We start from the raw sequence: 18,278 nt of genomic DNA, 5'->3' as shown, positions 1-18,278 counted from the left end.
TCCACCAAGACTGTAGTAAGGTTTAGATAAAACACCAATATGATTTGTCTTTCATTCCAAGATTTAATATCCCTTTTTCTATTTGGTTACCTAAAAATAGTTAATTTTATACTGAAAGGTTCAGACTTGTCATGAACTTAGTTCTCAGAATAAGTGCCCTTGGTGAATTTGAAGAAATTTGGTTTACAAAGAATGAAGTTGTCTCTTTTCATAATCCAGAATTTTCTATAGGCTCACCCTGGCCATTATTTGATTATTTCCTTATAGCTCATTTCCAGTGTAAGATGTCCTCATGTCTTGTCACAAATAAATTGCTTATTGATAGTTTGCTGACAAATTCTTCAACGGTTTTTGAAAACTTTTAAGACTAGTACTGAACAAACATTGGTAAGTACAATTATAGTCCTGTGACACAGGCAACCCAATTTCTTAAGTCCCCTCATGTCTCATAATCAGAAGACACTGTTAAAAGACATTAGTTAATTAGACAGCTTATCTCTTGACGAAGCAACTACTGCTACTTAAAATGTGCAACTTTTTTCAAGTTCTCTCCCTTCAAGACAATTTTGAGGTAAAAAGTTATTTTCATTCAAAAATGAAGAAGAACGGATAATTGTATTAAAACTGTTTGACACACAACATAATTAACAGAACACTTGATGGAGCTGTCTGGATTCCGCAGACTTCAGACAGCCCCTTAGTAAGACGTTAAAGCGATCAACACCTTACATCTGTTAGCTAGAAGGCATTCTGAGGTAAAGAGCAGCTAAATCTAAAGAAATCAGGTACTTAGACCAGTTTAACTTTTTCATGAGGTGATATCCTTCCTGACACTATAATCTTTCCTTCTGGAGTGACGCAAGACTTTAAGTAAAAGAAAAGAACTTGTTGTCCCTCCCTCACAGCATAATGCACAAATATTTATTTCTTTGAGAGAAGAGCACTGACAAACTATTTATTCAATTTAAAAAGGAATATAAACCACAGAAACACCAAATTTGTGGTGACAGTTACGCATTTACAAGGCATAACACCTCCCTCGCAACTCTGCTCTAGCTTGGACAAACAGGACTGTCCTAAAACAGAACTTTCAATACTACTGCCTGCTCAAGAAAAACAATATTCACTATACCAAAGTCCAGGCACAAAAAGAAATAATTTTGGTCAGGGTACCAAGGGGGGGGGGGAAACCTTTTTAAAGGGACATCTGGAATTAGTTATATACTGTATATAGCAAAATTAATTTTTAAAATAAATTTCAAAATGTACATCACTTTAGCTCTTTACAAATATATTAAAACATACAAAGATGAAATACTCTCAGGATAAACTGAAAGCCACAACTATTGCCATGAAAAACATCTGTAGCTAGATTGCCCCATATTACAAAGCTGTTATCTATGGCCAAAGCCTGACCAACTCCACAGACACTCTGGCTTCTTTTCTTTTTAAATATTTGTTATGTTCTGAATAATAATTCTAATTACCTTTACATTTTTTTTCTTCTCTATCGTACTCCTGGGCACTTGACATGCCTTGAATATTCACTTCTGTATGACCTGGATGTAATATTGAGCTAGTCCAAACTGAAGCATGTAGAAACTGTGAAGATTGCTGTCCATTTCCCAGCATATCATTTCTGGAATGTCTTTTCCTACACAAGTGATTTTCTGTTATATCACAAATGGAATTTTGTAGATGTCTGTCACGAAGATGTACCAGCCCGTCCCAGGCTGGAAGGCCATTTTTTGGAGGGTTGATAAGCACTGGTTGACAAACTGTTGGCATTGCCAAAATCTTGCTGAGCTGTGGAGTTTTGGAAAGCAAGTGGTTTCCCAATTCTCTTGATCTGGTGGTATTCACAAGCATCTCCACTTGACCGCATTGATAAGATGCAGAGCTTTTCAGCCATGCACTTTCAGCCACCATAGTCAGTTTCCCTTCAGTGCAATTAAATGTAATGATTTCCCCCTCTATTAAGCCTGAAAAGACAGCTGGATCTACACGCACAGGTTACTACTAGATGCAACTTTCATCAACACCACAACTAGAACATGGGGCAAGTTACCATCAATTTATTGCCTCGCTCATATGATCATTTGAGGTCTTGTGGGTCGAGGCTGGTCGTGTACAATTTTCAGATACTTAAAACACAAAACATCAAGGATTCAGCCTTGCTTGACTTTGCTCTTAGCGTAGGCTGACCTGAGGGACACTCTGTTACCTAAGTATGACATTCTTATGTGGGCACGCTTAGCAGTTCCGCTCTTGCTACCACTACCTTTCTCTAGTTGAGGTTACCAGAGCAATATCAGAGAGACACATTTTATCTTGTGAGTTTTAACACTGTGGTCATAAGCAAATAACAAATACATAAATAATAATAAATAACAAGGCAACAATTATTATGTTTAATTAACAACAGTCCTGAAATGTGTTTTAGATAAAACATTTAAATACTGTCAGTTCATAAAACTACATGTCTAAAAATAACTCCTTTTTACTACTGGACAGCACAGCTAGATTCTACAGTAATGTCATTCCATAGCTGATGTTCCAAATATTCACAAATGTTTATATTTTAGATTATATGAATCAAAATTAAAATGTAAAATAGTTTATAACGTGTACTGAACATCTTAAGTCATTATCAGTGGATGCCAATTTGATATTCATTGCTACATTAATCATGATGAAATTCTGCTATTCTTATGGATTGAACAGGTAATTTTGCAGGAATTTCACTCAAGAGAATTCTCTGTATACATATCAATAATTGGATGCATATTAACTATACAAGTGGGTAATAAAGCATTTTAAAACAATTATGAGAATTAGATTTTCAGATTTGACATATTGTTAAAAGTTCTGAAAGTTATCTCTATATACTTTAGTAAATGGAATATTGCTATTGTAGGACTCTTGAAAATGCGAGTATGATCAGAAAAGTCACTATTAAATACTGTTATCTCATGTTTGTTCTTATTCCCATATATTTCATTCCCAAATATCACATTTACTCAATTTGTAATTCAAAGCAATCCTTTTCTAATTGCTATCAATGCATACTCAGCCTAGTATTTGGAAATCAAGCGGCATTCTTTCTGTTCTGTGTATCTCTATTTGTTATCTACAAAAGTATTCTAAAACCAGAACCTGGCTAGCAACGTAGTGACTATGTCTGAGGTAGGAGAAACTAAAATACAGTTTTCTCCTGTGTACCTTTTCTAGCTCTATAGTTCTCACCATAGCTCAAACTTGATTTTGTCAGTAACTATAGCACATTAGACCAAAAAACACACAAAGAGCAGGTACAATGACAGGGCATCATTTGTATGACGCATGATATTCAGAAAATGTTAGACACAAATATATAAGAATTGAAATATTAAAACACAAATATTTCAGCTTTTATATTCTGAACATGTTTACACCTTGTAAATTTCAAAACTTGTTATAATCTAAAGGAAAAGATGTGTTTGTTATGACCACTATCTGTATGCACTTATTTGCAGCTATATGAAAATAAACTCTTTCTAGGGACATTCTGAAAATTTTTGAGGCCCTACCATATAGGAAACTGTAGGGAACAATGTGTTGTAATGCAGTTTTCCACAATTCCTTGCATAATCTCAAAAAATACAACCTGTTAAATTAATTTCACTTTCCAGTGGTCTCCCTGTATGGCTAGTACTGTATATCCATGTCAATTACAGGATCAAAAATTGGCAAGACTACACAAATACGCAGACCCACATACATATTTTTATATTTTGTTATTCATATTTCACGAACAGGCCACTGCAACCCTGGCAACCTCACAAAACATGAAAAAAATCAGTTACATAACTTAGTAGTTGATTTAAGGACTGAAACTGAGATTCATAAGCTAAATAGTTGTACCTTTTCAGACTAAATTTCTGTCTTTTTCACCAACATTATTTTTGACACAAAAGTCCATCTACCATGTTACTCTACCATATACCATGCGGCTCCAGTTTAGTTCTGAAGTGCATTTAAAAATAAACAAGAAGGAAAAAGGTGGGCTACTGAGCCACCACAGTTGGAGAGACCTGAGATGTTCTGAGAGAATGCTTTTCAATACCTCTGTATTATTAAATTTACCAAGGAATTGTCAAAGAAGTCTTTAAATTAAAAAAAAGATTAAAGATATTTTTCTCTTTGTGTTTCTGAAGCATCCCAAGGACTTGTAGACTTGAATATTAACCTTTGTAGCCTTGCAAGCTTGTAAATGTGCAATGTTGCTATAACGGCTGTGTGAGCAGAGCTTGTAATTCTTTGAAATTTGTCTGTGCAGTTTCGGATTTCATAACTCAGCATCAAAATGGTCTTTTCTTTTTTGACATATAAACTTTGAAAATTGTCTCATTCTGATGTCCATGGTGGTTGCAGTTTATTTAGTGTTGTAAGGTTCCTCTTTACTTAACTAAGGCTCCTGAGATGCCAGTGGTTCTCTCCTAATGGCTGTTGCATTCAGCTTTTGTCAACACTTCTTTGAATTCAGCCTTAATTCAGCAATCTCAAAAGAAATTAAAAAGAAAACAAAATTGGAGAGGTGTATTCCCAGCTGAACTATATTAGTGAACAGGCTAGAGACTGGAAGCTAGAAGCAGTAATAGCATGGAAGGCAGGCCACTGAGAATAGCTCAAGATGGAAGGTGAAACTATTCCCAGATTCTCCATAAAATAAAGCGTAATACAGAACACGATACAGCTGATTGGAAATACTAGGCCAAATACATCCTTACATAATGCAACTCCATTAACCTTAGTGAAGTTAGACCATGAATAAATTTGGACCACTGTGTGTAGAAAGACATGAAAGGGGAAAAATTGCTTGAAGAAATTTGCATCTTAAAAATCTCATTTCTAAAATAAAAGCTTTTGAAAAAATGATTTGTTATAACTAACATCACAACAGGAAGCTTTCCATGTAAGATAATGTACCATTTTCAAATAATTTCTATGCACGGTTCTTTGGTTGTTGAGATTACCCAGACACAAAAATGTGCCAGGGTGCAGCAACTTGCATGATCAGGAGTTTAGTCTACAGCTAGCTGTTGACAGATAAGGCCAGTCTGTGATACCCTCACTTTTACTGAGTAGCATTTTACACTATGAGCCGTGCCACTGAAATCAACGGGACTATTGTGGAGTAAGCTATTACTCAGCATGGGCAAAGGCATTACTTTCTGGCCCACAATGAGAGTCTGGTTTTGAAAACAACAAAACCCTAGAGCAATGTGCAAACAGAGCAATTATGATTCCATGACTGTGTGTGTGTTTGGTACCGAACTGGCCGTTTGCATGCCTAAATACCAAATTTGCATTTGTCAATCACAGCACAGTAACTGTATGTGAAAATCAGCTGTGGAGCCGCACCCTTATTTTTGTGTATTGCTCCTGGGCTCTGACTGTTTGAAAATTTGCCTGTGAATGTTCAGTTAGAAAGGAAGTAGAATTTTGCTGTTGCTGCTGGGCCAAATCTTGCAACATTTACTGAGGTAAAACTCCTATTAACTTCAGGGGAGGTTGTGCCCCAAGCACAAGCTAATTCAAGGCTGCAGAATATAGTCTAGTGAGCAGCCATTACAGATGGGCTCTTGCTGTGTTGGGGAAAATATTTAATGTATGGATTAGTTAATTTAGTAATCATCTTTTAACGGGCCTGATATGTCTATCTTCTCTTATGAACATGTTGGCATTTCTCATACTTTCAAATTTCTACAAAGGGAAAGGACCTGCCATAGAGGGATCACTCATTTTGTCTTCTTTTCCCATGTTATTATGGTGTGGCCTTTTTCGATATTTCATTACGGTTTAGCTTGTTAAAATGTGGGTTCATTTCACCATTACAGAACATTATTATTTATCTTACACCCTTTTCTTCAACATGTTGTGCCTTAATTTGTCAGCAGCATTTCCTCCAATAAAAAGAACATTGTGAACTTCCTACATTTATGTGAATTCTTATTCTGGGTTATGCCAAACAAATAACCCTTGATAAGGGAGGACAGCAAGGTTAGTGTTATGCCAAGTTCCCAGTTATAAGACAAGAACCAGCATCCCCTTCCGGGTATTGTTAAAATGGCCATGCTCTGGGCAGAAAGCATGAAAGCATCTTGGGATGAACCATAAATAAAAAAGAGGCCCTATTTCAAAGTGAACAGAGCTTAATAAGAGGGCCTAGAGCATGGGTCCCAAACTTTTCAGGGTTGCACCCTCCCTTACCCCTGTCCTTCCCCCACTCCTCAGAGCCAGGCTGCAACTGGGGGCAGGTCTGGGGCCAGGACTGGGAATGGAGCCCAAGCCAGGGGTTGAGGCTGAGTGCGGCGCCGTCAGGGGCTGCAGCTGGGGCCGGGGCTGGGGCCGGGACTGGAGCAGACCTGGGAGCGGAGCAGGGCTGGGTGGTGCTCCCTCCCCGACTCCTGTGGGGACTGGCCCGGGCCCCACTGTACCCCCCTGAATGTTCCTCCATGCCCCCCTAGGGGGGCGCGCCCCACAGTTTGGGAATTCTGGCCTAGAGCTCTTTTTATGGTCTAGGTGGAGGATTCATCTGGTCACTGCAGAGATGTTATAATGGCATATACTGATAATGAGTAATTACTGCTACCTGAGCAGTCAGGAGTTCAAAGGATTTTCTCAGATTCCTATCAAGAATGTCTCCAAGGGTAAAATTTCCCTAAAGAGGAAACAAAGTCTCAGCTAGGGAAGAGTCCATCAAATAAAAAAGTTGCCTTTTCTATGGAAAGTCTAGACACCCAGTCCAAATGGGCGTGCGATGAGAATTTGATGTCAGTGGGATGTAAGGGTAGAGCTATTATTGCCCACTCTTCCTTTTTATGCAATCAACAATCACTTTCCTCAATTACAGTTAGTGGCCCAGAGGGGTCAAAACAAAATTTTTGCCTGGTGTTTCCACAGGTATGGTGAATCTTCCATTATAATATGCTTGGCAGAATATAGTTTTGTCTCTGCACCTTCTTCCTAAGCTCCTCAAACTGGACCTGCAACAGAGGTGCCGATAAACCTTCTCACAGGGAGACTGTCACTGCCTAAGCCATCCTCCTCACACTCTCCTACTTAGGATGGGGTCTGGTCTGGTGACCACACTTTGGGAGGGAGTTAGCGGGGTTGTTAATGAACAGCCCATATGAGATACAGCCTGGCCCATAGGAGTGAACTTATCAGAATGTATCGAATTGTATTCCCAGCTTTGTGGTGCCCTGAGTGAGTCACTTCATGTCTCTCTTCAGATTCCTCTGTAAAATGGGGACACTGCTATTCACATACATATCTAAGAGGGGGATACTGAGGATAAACTGGACGGAGCTGGAGTCCATGGACAGCTCTGCAAGAAGGGGTGGCTGCAAGGAGCTTTCCTTCCCTTCTGCCCTTATGCTGGGACCAGGCATTACCACAGTCCCTATTCTTTTGCCCTCTACTGAAGGGGAGGAGTATTTCCTTGAAATAAGAACTAGCTTCAACATCTGTAGCCGGGGAATCTGCAGAGCTTTCTTGGTGCTTTTTCCTGGACACAGCCCAAAGTAAATGGCATTACAAATATTTGCAAACAGGATCTGTGACTAAAGGTGAAGGTGGAAAAAACAAGGAAAGAAGGTAAACAGAAAAAATATATATAAAACCAGATGCTATACACAGAGTTTTATTTGAACTTCAATATATACAGGGCTATCAAAGCCCAGGTGACTACAGCCATCATTCATTTGTTTATTAACTTAAATAAACCTACTCACATTTTTTCCATTTCTCTATTTCAATGTATTAATGGGTACTAAAGGGTGTGCTCGTGGAGAAGAGGGCACAGCAAGCTTCCACATTCTCCTTCCTCCTCCTTGGTGCATCTGGGCAGTAAGGAACCATAATATGGCTGCTACCAGTAAATGGGAGGGGCAAGGCTGCCATCAGTGAGTACTGACTCCAAGAGGTGTTTCTGAGGGTGGGCTGAGGGGTGTGACTATGGTCCTGATCCTGTGCACTGACAAGCATTGGAGGAGTGCAGGATGGTTTGAACAGCAGCTGCTCTTCAATGCACTCCTCACAGTGACCCTTAAAACACCGAGCCAGATCCTACACCAACTAAAGATCTAGCCCATTACACCTTATACAGGCATTTTATGACGACGATGATGACTATTAAACATCTATATTTTGGGAGCACCAGATGTTAACCAAATTGTTCCATTGTGCTAGGTGCTGTACAAGCACATAGTAAATAACAGTCCCTGCTCCAAAGATCTTACTCCATCGATATCACATTGGTGGTACAGGTATTTTCTTCCCTCCTCTGCTCCCTCAGCAAAAGGCCATAACTGAGCTGCAAGTAAATAGGTAAAGCAGTAATGCACGGAGAGGTCGTTGTTTATACTAATCCCTCAATTACAACACAAATTAGTAAAAAGAGGTGAGTAAGATGCAGACTTAGGTATATATATATATACACACACAAGATTGAATTGCTATTTTTACTGTTGCACAGCAATCTGCTCTCATTGAAAAAAATTATTTTAAACCTAAAAGGAGTTCAAAATCTACCACAGTTTCTGCTTGGACATGAACAATGCTGTTGCAGCAGACAAATAGATTAGTCTCTCTCTTGCATCTAACTGATTTGCTTGGAAAACAAATGACTCAAAACAGTGAATCTTTTACACAGCCTTACCTCCTCTGATTTGAACATTTTATAATAAACTGGGCAGCAAGTGCAATGGTTGTTTTTTCAAAAAAAACCCCCCACTAAATATACAAGCATCTAAGGGCACAAAAGTAGGCTGGTAGCAGAGAGATCAGCTAAGGCAAATGTAATCAGGATTATGACGAAGGGTACATGGTAGGTTGATCAAGTAGGCTAGATTTGCATAGACCCAATCCAGTATATCTGGATGATTTTTAAACAAGAAAGGCACAACTAAAGAACTAGGAAAATGAAAAAACAAATAAGCAAAATAAAACTAAAACCCAACTCATCTTATGTACTAATGTCTTGGGGCAGAAGGAGTTTACCAGTAGAAGGCTTTAATGTGTGTTATACTCTAATTTGCTATGAGTGATAAAACTGTCTGTTCCAAGCAAGGTTGAAGTTTCTTTTCTTCCTGTGAGCTGCACTTCAGAGAACATTTTTTCTCTTCCACAGGGCATCCTGGTAATGTTTCCTTCCCCAAGAAATATGAAGAAATTTCCTACTTGGAGTTTTCTGAATATTAAACTATCTGTTGTGTTTAATGTTTGCGAGGGGCAGAACTAGTACAGAAAGACCTGCTTTTTATGCATAACACCAGCTCTGTCGCTTCATTGGCCAGAGGTACATATGGTTTTCCACATAACAAATGTAAGCATATGCGTATATATGTGAATTATAGTCTAATTTTCATACATATAAAAATGTCAAACTCAATACAGACAAAAATCTCTAATCTAGTGATGAAACGACTATAGCCTGGTGCCACCTCCATGGGCCTTCTGGTATTTCAGTAGAGAAAAATAAGGGCACGCCTACACTACAAAAAAACAACCAACTAACCAACCAACCAAAAAACAAAAAAACCACCAACCAAACAAAAAACATGGCAGTGAGTGTCAGAGCCCAGGGCAACTGACTTGGGCTTGTGGGGCTCCAACTATATGGCTAAAAATAGCAGTGTAGGCATTCCTGCTTGGGCTGGAGCCACGGCTCTGCAATCTGGTGAGTGGGGAGGGTCTAGCTAGACTTTGCAACTTTAACAACATTCTTTTAACAGTTTTGGGGAGTGGATTTTCTTCAGGTTTAAAAAAAGAAAACTGAAAAAACAAAGAAATTCCATTGTGTGCAATGGTAATGAGCCACCCCCCGGGTCCATGTGGGTTGAAAGCAGGGCCTGAACTCAGGACCATCAGATCCATGTCACAGTCCTCTATGACTTGAGTTGAAGGAGTAACTCTATTATCTGACGGCACTAGTATAATATGTAAGCAGAGACCAAGTATGGGAAATTCTGGCTTGAATAAGAGAAGTTTGTCAAAGTTACAAGCAACTGAAAACAGAGTTACAATGAAAACTGTTCACCTACCTTAACTACAGGGATCAACAATATACAACAACTTTTAATACAGAATGTAATGCAGAATTTTCACTGCTTACATTTAATCCAATAGTGAACACAATGAAAGATAATGTCCTTGAAAAAGAATAGAATCCTTCACAAAGATCAGTGGCGGAAAGTTTCATAATTCACATCATACTCAGCCTCAACAGCCTTTTATTGCGGCTTACACTTAAAGGTAATTACATGACAGGAAAAACAGATTTCATTTTTGGAAGCAGTGACTGTTGCAAATGGTGTTCATATTAATGTGGAACAAACGCTGAAGATAAAGTCTACAGCTGGCATTGTGACCTATCCAAAAGTACAGCACATACTGTATTACCTTTATATCTGGTTGTTGTTGACAGATATCATAAAACAACAAGTTCTTCAGTACAAACCCATGCAGTTGCTTTTTTAACGGACTATATCAGTGCCAGCTACGATTTGCAGTGCAGATATACTGGGGATTAAGTTAGCTATGTATATCTCCTAAGGAACTTGGGCAGGATGATGCTCAAGTAAACAGAAGTTCCTAATTACTTACGGGGAAAAATGAATGAGAGGAAAATAATATCTAGAGGGATATGGTAACCCATTTGCAAGTTAACCAGCAGCAACGGCCTCATGTACTGAAGCACAGGGTCTGATGTTCTCACTACTTGACAAAGAGGAGTGAAATTCTGGCCCCAATGAAGCCAACTGGAGTTCTGCAATTGACCCAGGGCCCAGGATTTCAACCTAGATTTCAATGACTGAATATGTAGTGTTGTGACAGCTGATGAAAGAAAAAAATACTAAAGGAAAAATAAATGAAAAAATGGAGGTAAATGGGAAGGAGTGGCAAACTGTGATGATATGCAGTACAACTGGAGAGTTGCCATAAAACAATCCAGGCACATAAAAAGTTAGTTTTATTGGATTCTTTCAGATTTCCATGAGGTAGATGAAATCCACATGAGGAAGAAGTTTAAAAAATGACACACCATATTAATGCATTATTATTACATTTATACTATGGTCAAAGGTATACTAGGTGCCTCTTTTCATTCTTGGTGACAGGCTGAAGGACCTTTAGCAAAGTAAAAGGAAGAAGCAAAAGTGTCATTTGCAGAAAACTACATCTGAACTTGATCCGCTGTGGTCTTAGAAATTTGTATGACACTTTACTGCAGCTGTGAGAAAAATGAAGTGATTTTTCTCCTATGCCCCGGCTTTCTGGCCATGAGTCATTCAACTAATTCAGATTGCCTTTGTCCAGTTTCAGACTGGAATATCACTCACTGCAAGGAGCTGGCTTCTTTTCTAAAGCTTCTGAATTATTATGATACAATCTCTCTGATTCCACGAGTTAGCATGGAAGTCAGGAATAATCAAAAATGAAAGTAAAGAATATCTCACTTAGGCAAAATTTGGTCAAAACACTGGGGTTAACACTACTACTGTTTTGAAAAATGTCATAGGATCTTTGATGACCACAAAAAGTCAGGAGTTCAGTATGAGATCTCATCTGAAAGTAAACATTGCTAGCAGTACAACACCCAGTAACAGCGTGCTGGTTCCCTGGTTCATTACTGGCTGAACGGGAAGCATGCTACCTACTGAACTGCCAGTATCACTTCCTACAGTTGTAGGTTTTCCTTGAGATCCGCCACTGAGGTTATGCTGGCTTTAGTGATATGGGAACTACAGTGCAGGGGAAAAATCTGAGCCTCCAGTTTTTAAGGTATATCATTTCAATTCAGTGGTTAGAATACCAGATGAACACAGATAACAAAATAATAGAACCATAGAATATGAGGGTTGGAAGGGACCTCAGGAGGTCATCTAGTCCAACCCCCTGCTCAAAGCAGGACCAGTTCCCAACTAAACCATCCCAGCCAGGGCTTTGTCAAGCCTGACCTTAAAAACCTCTAAGGAAGAAGATTCCACCACCTCCCTAGGTAACCCATTCCAGTGCTTCATCACCCTCCTAGTGAAAAAGTTCCTGCATGCCTGAGCAATATTTTTATACTCCTCCCTGGTCATTTGTCCAATCTTCCACTTCTTGTAAGCTTCTTTTTTGCACTTAAGATCAGCATGGATTTCACTGTTAAGCCAAGCTGGTTGCCTGACATATTTACTATTCTTTCTACACATCGGGATGCTGTGTTCCTGCAACCTCAATAAGGATTCTTTAAAATACAGCCAGCTCTCCTCGACTCCATTCCTCCTCATGCTATTCTCCCAGGGGATCCTGCCCATCCATTCCCCGAGGGAGTCAAAGTCTGCTTTTCTGAAGTCCAGGGTCCATACTCTGCTGTTCTCCTTTCTTCCTCGTGTCAGGATCCTGAACTCAACCATCTCATGGTCACTGCCTCGCAGGTTCCACTTTTGCTTCCCCTACTAATTCTTCCCTGTTTGTGAGCAGCAGGTCAAGAAGAGCTCTGCCCCTGGTTGGTTCCTCCAGGACTTGCACCAAGAAATTGTCCCCTACACTTTCCAAAAAATTCCTGGATTGTCTGTGCACTGCTGTATTGCTCTCCCAGCAGATATCGGGATGATTGTAATCCCCCATGAGAACCAGGGCCTGTGATCTAGTAATGAACTAATTAGAAATGATTAATGAACATTGCATTCATTAATTATGTCCACTTTGAAGACACCTTTGTTCTTATAATTAGATTCTAGGACCAACACTTTCAATTCTGGAAGCCTACAGTTAGGTTTCTGTGTCCATATTTAGGCACCTAATAAGAGGCCTTACTTTATTTAGGACCTTAAATATGGTCTTAGTGTTCTGCTTTTGGCACACAGGTTTGAAAATTCTAGGCTACAATATTTGTGTGTGTGCATGGGTGTTTGTATATAGAGAGAAAAATGCTGCCATTAAAAATAAACAAAACAAACAGATGACAAACCATCAATTATTTTACCAAAGCAAACAGTATGTGGGCGCAACATGGAACAGTAGTTGGTACATAACATCGGCGACTTAAGAGGAATGGGCCATTTACATGGTGGCAAGAAGTGAACTATTTAGTAGTTTATGAAAGCAAAGCAATAGAAGCATGTGAAAAAATCATGAATAGCTTTAAAAAGGCCAACAACAATTTTGCCAGTTGTAATTTTGGGTGGAGGAATTATATGTTATTGCTTTGTAAGAGGCATGCTAGGGTTACAAATTATATATACAGTGTGCACATATATAGTGTATATTCTATGCTATCCACCTCCATTGATTACCACTCCAATCCAAATGTTCTGCAGCAGGAAGAGAAATTTTCATCCAATCTCTTCCAGAGTTTTAACCTCCATCCCCGTACAAGATAGGGAAACAATCATAGACACAGAAAGTGAAAAGCATTTAAACAGAATGAAAAACTTGATGCTGAAAGGCTTCACCACAAAGGCCTTCAGATCCAACCTATAGGGACGTGAAAAAGTGTGGAAAGATTTCCACATGACTGCTAATACACTTCTACTATGAAAGTTGGGAACAATTAGAGAATGGCTTTTTGAGCAACTGGAAAGGGCATGAAGCTCTCATTAGCCAGTCATTCGCACAGGGAAGGTGCCTGTCTTCTCTTCAGAGGTCTGAAGCTGTTTCTGTTGCTATCATGATCTTATGAAAATGTATGGAGTTGCGGCCTGGATTCAAGGAGGAAATTTGTAAGTGTTGAATCTCATCTTTAAATCTGTGGAATAGACAGATTATGTGGCCAAGGTCCACTGAGGGCTTACAGATGCCGAAGTCTGGGGCAACGTGTACACAGCTAAGCATTTTGTTCTTCAAGGTCTAATTTAAGATAACTTGGTTTAAGCCATTTTAGTTCTAAAATTTGAAAAAAACTAGTACCTTGAATGAAGCCCATGGAAAAGCTTTTGCTCAGGAATTTGATCTTGAGCTGTGATCATGCATGGCAAGGATAACCAACTTGTGGCCCGTGGGCCGTTCACAGCCCACCAGAGCATTTAATAAAGCCTGTGGCCTGCTTGAACACGATATACTAATGGCCAATTCATTAGCATTTTGTCGTCATGTTTACACCATTTTAATTTACACAAGGAAATATATAGAATCTGTTTGGCCCACACAAGGTTGTGTTTAGGTTTATGTGGTCTCCTGTGTAATAAGGTTGTGCACCACTGATGTAGGGTATTTCTACACAGCAATTAAACAGCCATGTTTGGCTGGTGTCAGCTGAGTTGGGCTTATGGGGCTTGAATTCTACTCATTTGCCTGAGTCAGCTGACACCAGCCAGCTGTGGGTGTTTAATTGCAGTGTAGATATGCCAGTAAAGGGCAACTGCTAAAACTAATAAGCTGTGGCAAAGCTTTAAGAAACTCATGAAAGAAAATATAGATAATACCGAGAATGCTTGTCCAAATAGGCCAACAACAAACATCTTTGGAAAGAATGTGTAATCGGGATGTGAAGAGAGGCTTCTTTTACACCTACAACTCTAAGAAGTTCCATTTAGAATTTTTAAAGGCCTTATGAATGTGTTCACATTCTGCAAAGCCAGAAGCAGCCCATAGCATCCTTTCTTTATCAACACAGTAAAATAATAATAATTCCAAGACAAAAACGAGCTAGAATTAAGTGGGTAAATAAATAGCCATTAATTTAGGACATTAATACAATTATCATTAGAATGGCATACAGTAGTTGTAAAAAATCCTAACTATTTGAGAATGAGGACATTTGTAGCTGAAGCTCAACAATGAACCTTAACTTTGTTGCCGATTCCCTGCCCATTATATATTTACATATCTACCAACATTTCTAAAGTGACTATCACTAATACTATTAGCCACCTACCTGGGGTGAAATTGTATTATAATTATAAAAAGAAAAGGAGAACTTGCGGCATCTTAGAGACTAACCAAGTTATTTGAGAATAAGCTTTCATGAGATGCATCCGATGAAGTGAGCTGTAGCTCATGAAAGCTTATGCTCAAATAAATTGGTTAGTCTCTAAGGTGCCACAAGTTCTCCTTTTCTTTTTGCGAATACAGACTAACACGGCTGTTACTCTGAAACCTGTCATTATAATTATACATTTTTTCAATTCTTGACTGCAAATAAAAACAGTAGATTCTGAAGATCTGTCAACTCTTTTCTCCCCATGATAAATAAATGTTCATTGTTTTGGTGAATGAGATCTATCGCGTGAATCGGATAGAATTGGCTATGTTCTCTGTACCTGAAGGGTGGATTCTTTGACTTATGTGTGGAGGATAAGTATGAAAGGAAGATATAGTGAGGTTTCCAGCCAGTACAGGGAGATGCATGGTTTAGATTGTTTTTGCTAGCTCCTAGTGAAATAGGAGATAGCGGAAGGAATTAGTTTAGATATTATCTGGAGATTAAGATGGAGCTCTCTTGACTACAGTATCACAGAATCATAGAATATGAGGGTTGGAAGGGATCTCAAGAGGTCATCTAGTCCAACCTCCTGCTCAAAGCAGGACCAATTCCCAACTAAATCATCCCAGCCAGGGCTTTGTCAAGCCTGACCTTAAAAACCTCTAAGGAAGAAGATTCCACCACCTCCCTAGGTAACCCATTCCAGTGCTTCACCACCCTCCTAGTGAAAAAGTTTGCCCTAATATCCAACCTAAACCTTCCCCACTGCACCTTGAGACCATTACTCCTTGTTCTGTCATCTGCTACCACTGAGAACAGTCTAAATCCATCCCCTCTGGAACGCCCTTTCAGGTGTTTGAAAGCAGTTATCAAATCCCCCCATCTTTCTTCTCTTCTGCAGACTAAATAATCCCAGTTCCCTCAGCCTCTCCTCATAAATCATGTGCTCCACCCCCTAATCTTTTTTGTTGCCCAGTAGGAAGTTGGAATTGGGTAGGATCAAATCCTTGGTATATATATGGAGGGTAAGTGATATTCTGGTGTCTCTGGACTGTTGTAGGCATAAATAATGGTCTATGAAAAATTTGTGGTGGGTGGATAGTAGTTTTGAGGTCCTTTTAGAAATGGCTCTGTATTGGTTTCTGATCTACTGGCTCAGGCTGGGAAAGAACGCAGAGAAATAGACTGATTTAGTTTGTTTTTTTAACCATTTCAAAATTGTTTTTCATTTGAAATTAACAAACAAACAATAATGTAACTCAATCACTTCAATTTATGGGGGCAGAGTGACTTACATAACAGATTGACAACTAGCTAATGGCACAGCTGCAAATGGAATCCAGGACTCCCTACTCATAGTTCCATGCTCTAACCACAAGGCAATGTTTCAGGAAAACAAAGTTCCAAAAGAAAACAGCCTTTGTTCCAAATGAAACTGACCAGTCTAATTGTGGAGGAAGTGGCAGGCTGAACTATCCAACATTTTTGAAAATAAGAAAAGATTTTAGAAACAGACCCAAACATACTGTTTTGCTTATTGAGAGCACTAGAAAAGAAGAGAGCACCAAGACTCTAAAATAATGAACCATGCTTGAGAAAATGGCTAGCAGTCTTCACGGAGTTTAAAAAAAAAATAGATGCATTTGCTTCCCCCTTTCATTATTAAAATTGACCTAAATGCGCTTTTATTTTTTGAAGACAAAAGTGCCTTTCGTCTGGAAAAGGGAATGGTTGTTTAAATGAGTTATGACCGCAATATTAAATAAAGCATCCAAATTGGGCACCTCCACGGGTGTACAGAGATAAGCCCTTCTTGTTTTGTGAACATGGAAGTATTTTAGTAGAAACTTGTTTTCCACAAAGCAAAAACAATCCCAGTGCAGTGCCAAGAAATAGTATCTTTAAAGGTAAAAACCCTGGATAAATAAAAAAGCATCAGTTACACAAAAAGAATAAAAATTAACAACAGCTACCATGTCGACATAGTACCACCTATTAAATACGTTATTTTTAACTGCACATTAGAAAATACATCTTCCCAAGTAAAAAGGGCCTTTGTGGAGTGATTCACAGCTTCATGCAAAATCAGCCCACATTATAAATCTTGCTAACCTTTTGAAAATCCCCAAGAGCTTACTACAAAGCTGCTGAATCCTCGACTAACCAAACCTTACATTAAAGTATTTACTGTCCTTCTAAAAACTCCATTAGTTAAAGGAAGTAATACTTCTCAGTTGGTGGGCTTTTGTCATGGTCTGCTGGACAATAAGAGGGAGACAACTTGCTGCGCCACACAGTGATATAGGTTAAATTAAGTTATCCTAAGAAAATCATTCGGGGAATTTATGAGAAATCACTCCTAAAACAATACTTGACAATCAGCTGTTTTCCATCTGAATTGTTGCAGAGTGCTACAGGTTAATGAGCATTACAGAGAAACGGACTACACAGAAAAGGTGACTGTTTTATCTGAAACTATTATGTTTCCCAGTTCTTTGAAATTACATAAATTAGTCTTGCAGTTACTCATTTGCAGATAGATTTGTTTTAATAAAAGCTGATTAATTTCCTTCTCCAAATGAGTGACCTATTACAAGAAATATTGCATATTAAAGTTCTGCTTTCTGAAAATATGCATTTATGACATTTAAATTCTATTCCCCAACATAAGCACTTAATTATATGCTAATACCTATCTTGATTCAACTTAATGGTCATTCTCAAACAGAACTGTATTAATATCTGGGAGTTGAAGCCGAATTTCTGGATACAATATGAAAAAATATACGCTCAGGGTGAAATCCTGGCCCCACTGAAGTTAATGGCAAAAAATCCCAGTGACTTCAACAGGACTTAGTATTTTACTTCAGTATATCTCAAGCAGAAATTAATGTGAATTTATGGTACACTGCAGCTGTTATTCACTTGCTCACACTTTGGCCCAGACTTGATTCCTTGCTCAGTTCACACTATAAGTGAAGTCAGTGTGAGTTTTGCCTGACTTGACCCTGCCTGCACCAATGGTGTCAATGGGTATTTCACCACTGACTTCAGTGGGAGCAGGATCAGACCACCAGTGAATATGTTACTGCTATTCAGGGGTGATGCTTCAAGCATCAGCTCTGCTAGAATATTTGAACAAAGGACAATTTTGTTATAGAGTGTGCTTCACATTCTTGCTTATTTATTGGAAAGTATATCGTCTCAAAGAGAGAGTACCAGTTCCAAGCCCATATTCTATTCTACATCTGTATTACAGTGGACAAAGTTATAGTTATAGCTGAAAAGGCAGTTTCTGTATAAGCCCTTGTTTCCAAGGCAC

At 38.9% G+C, this 18,278-nt stretch overlaps 1 protein-coding gene across 8 annotated transcripts in view; it reads right to left on the bottom strand.

The window, feature by feature from the left end:
• Nucleotides 1-18,278, bottom strand: part of THRB (thyroid hormone receptor beta) — a 316,316-nt gene that overhangs the window by 58,300 nt on the left and 239,738 nt on the right. The window contains exon 1 of one of the 8 annotated variants that reach the window (XM_048838581.2): nucleotides 1,488-1,929. The exons of the other annotated variants lie outside the window; for them this stretch is intronic. Coding sequence (XP_048694538.1) covers nucleotides 1,488-1,929 — 442 coding nt within the window. Of the gene's footprint in view, nucleotides 1-1,487; nucleotides 1,930-18,278 lie in introns of those variants that run through there. 8 annotated transcript variants of the gene reach the window in all.

Source organism: Caretta caretta, chromosome 2, assembly GCF_965140235.1.
Source record: "Caretta caretta isolate rCarCar2 chromosome 2, rCarCar1.hap1, whole genome shotgun sequence".
NCBI lineage: Eukaryota > Metazoa > Chordata > Testudines > Cheloniidae > Caretta > Caretta caretta.
The sequence above is the reverse complement of the archived record's forward strand: the minus strand, read 5'-3'. Positions and strand labels throughout refer to the sequence as shown.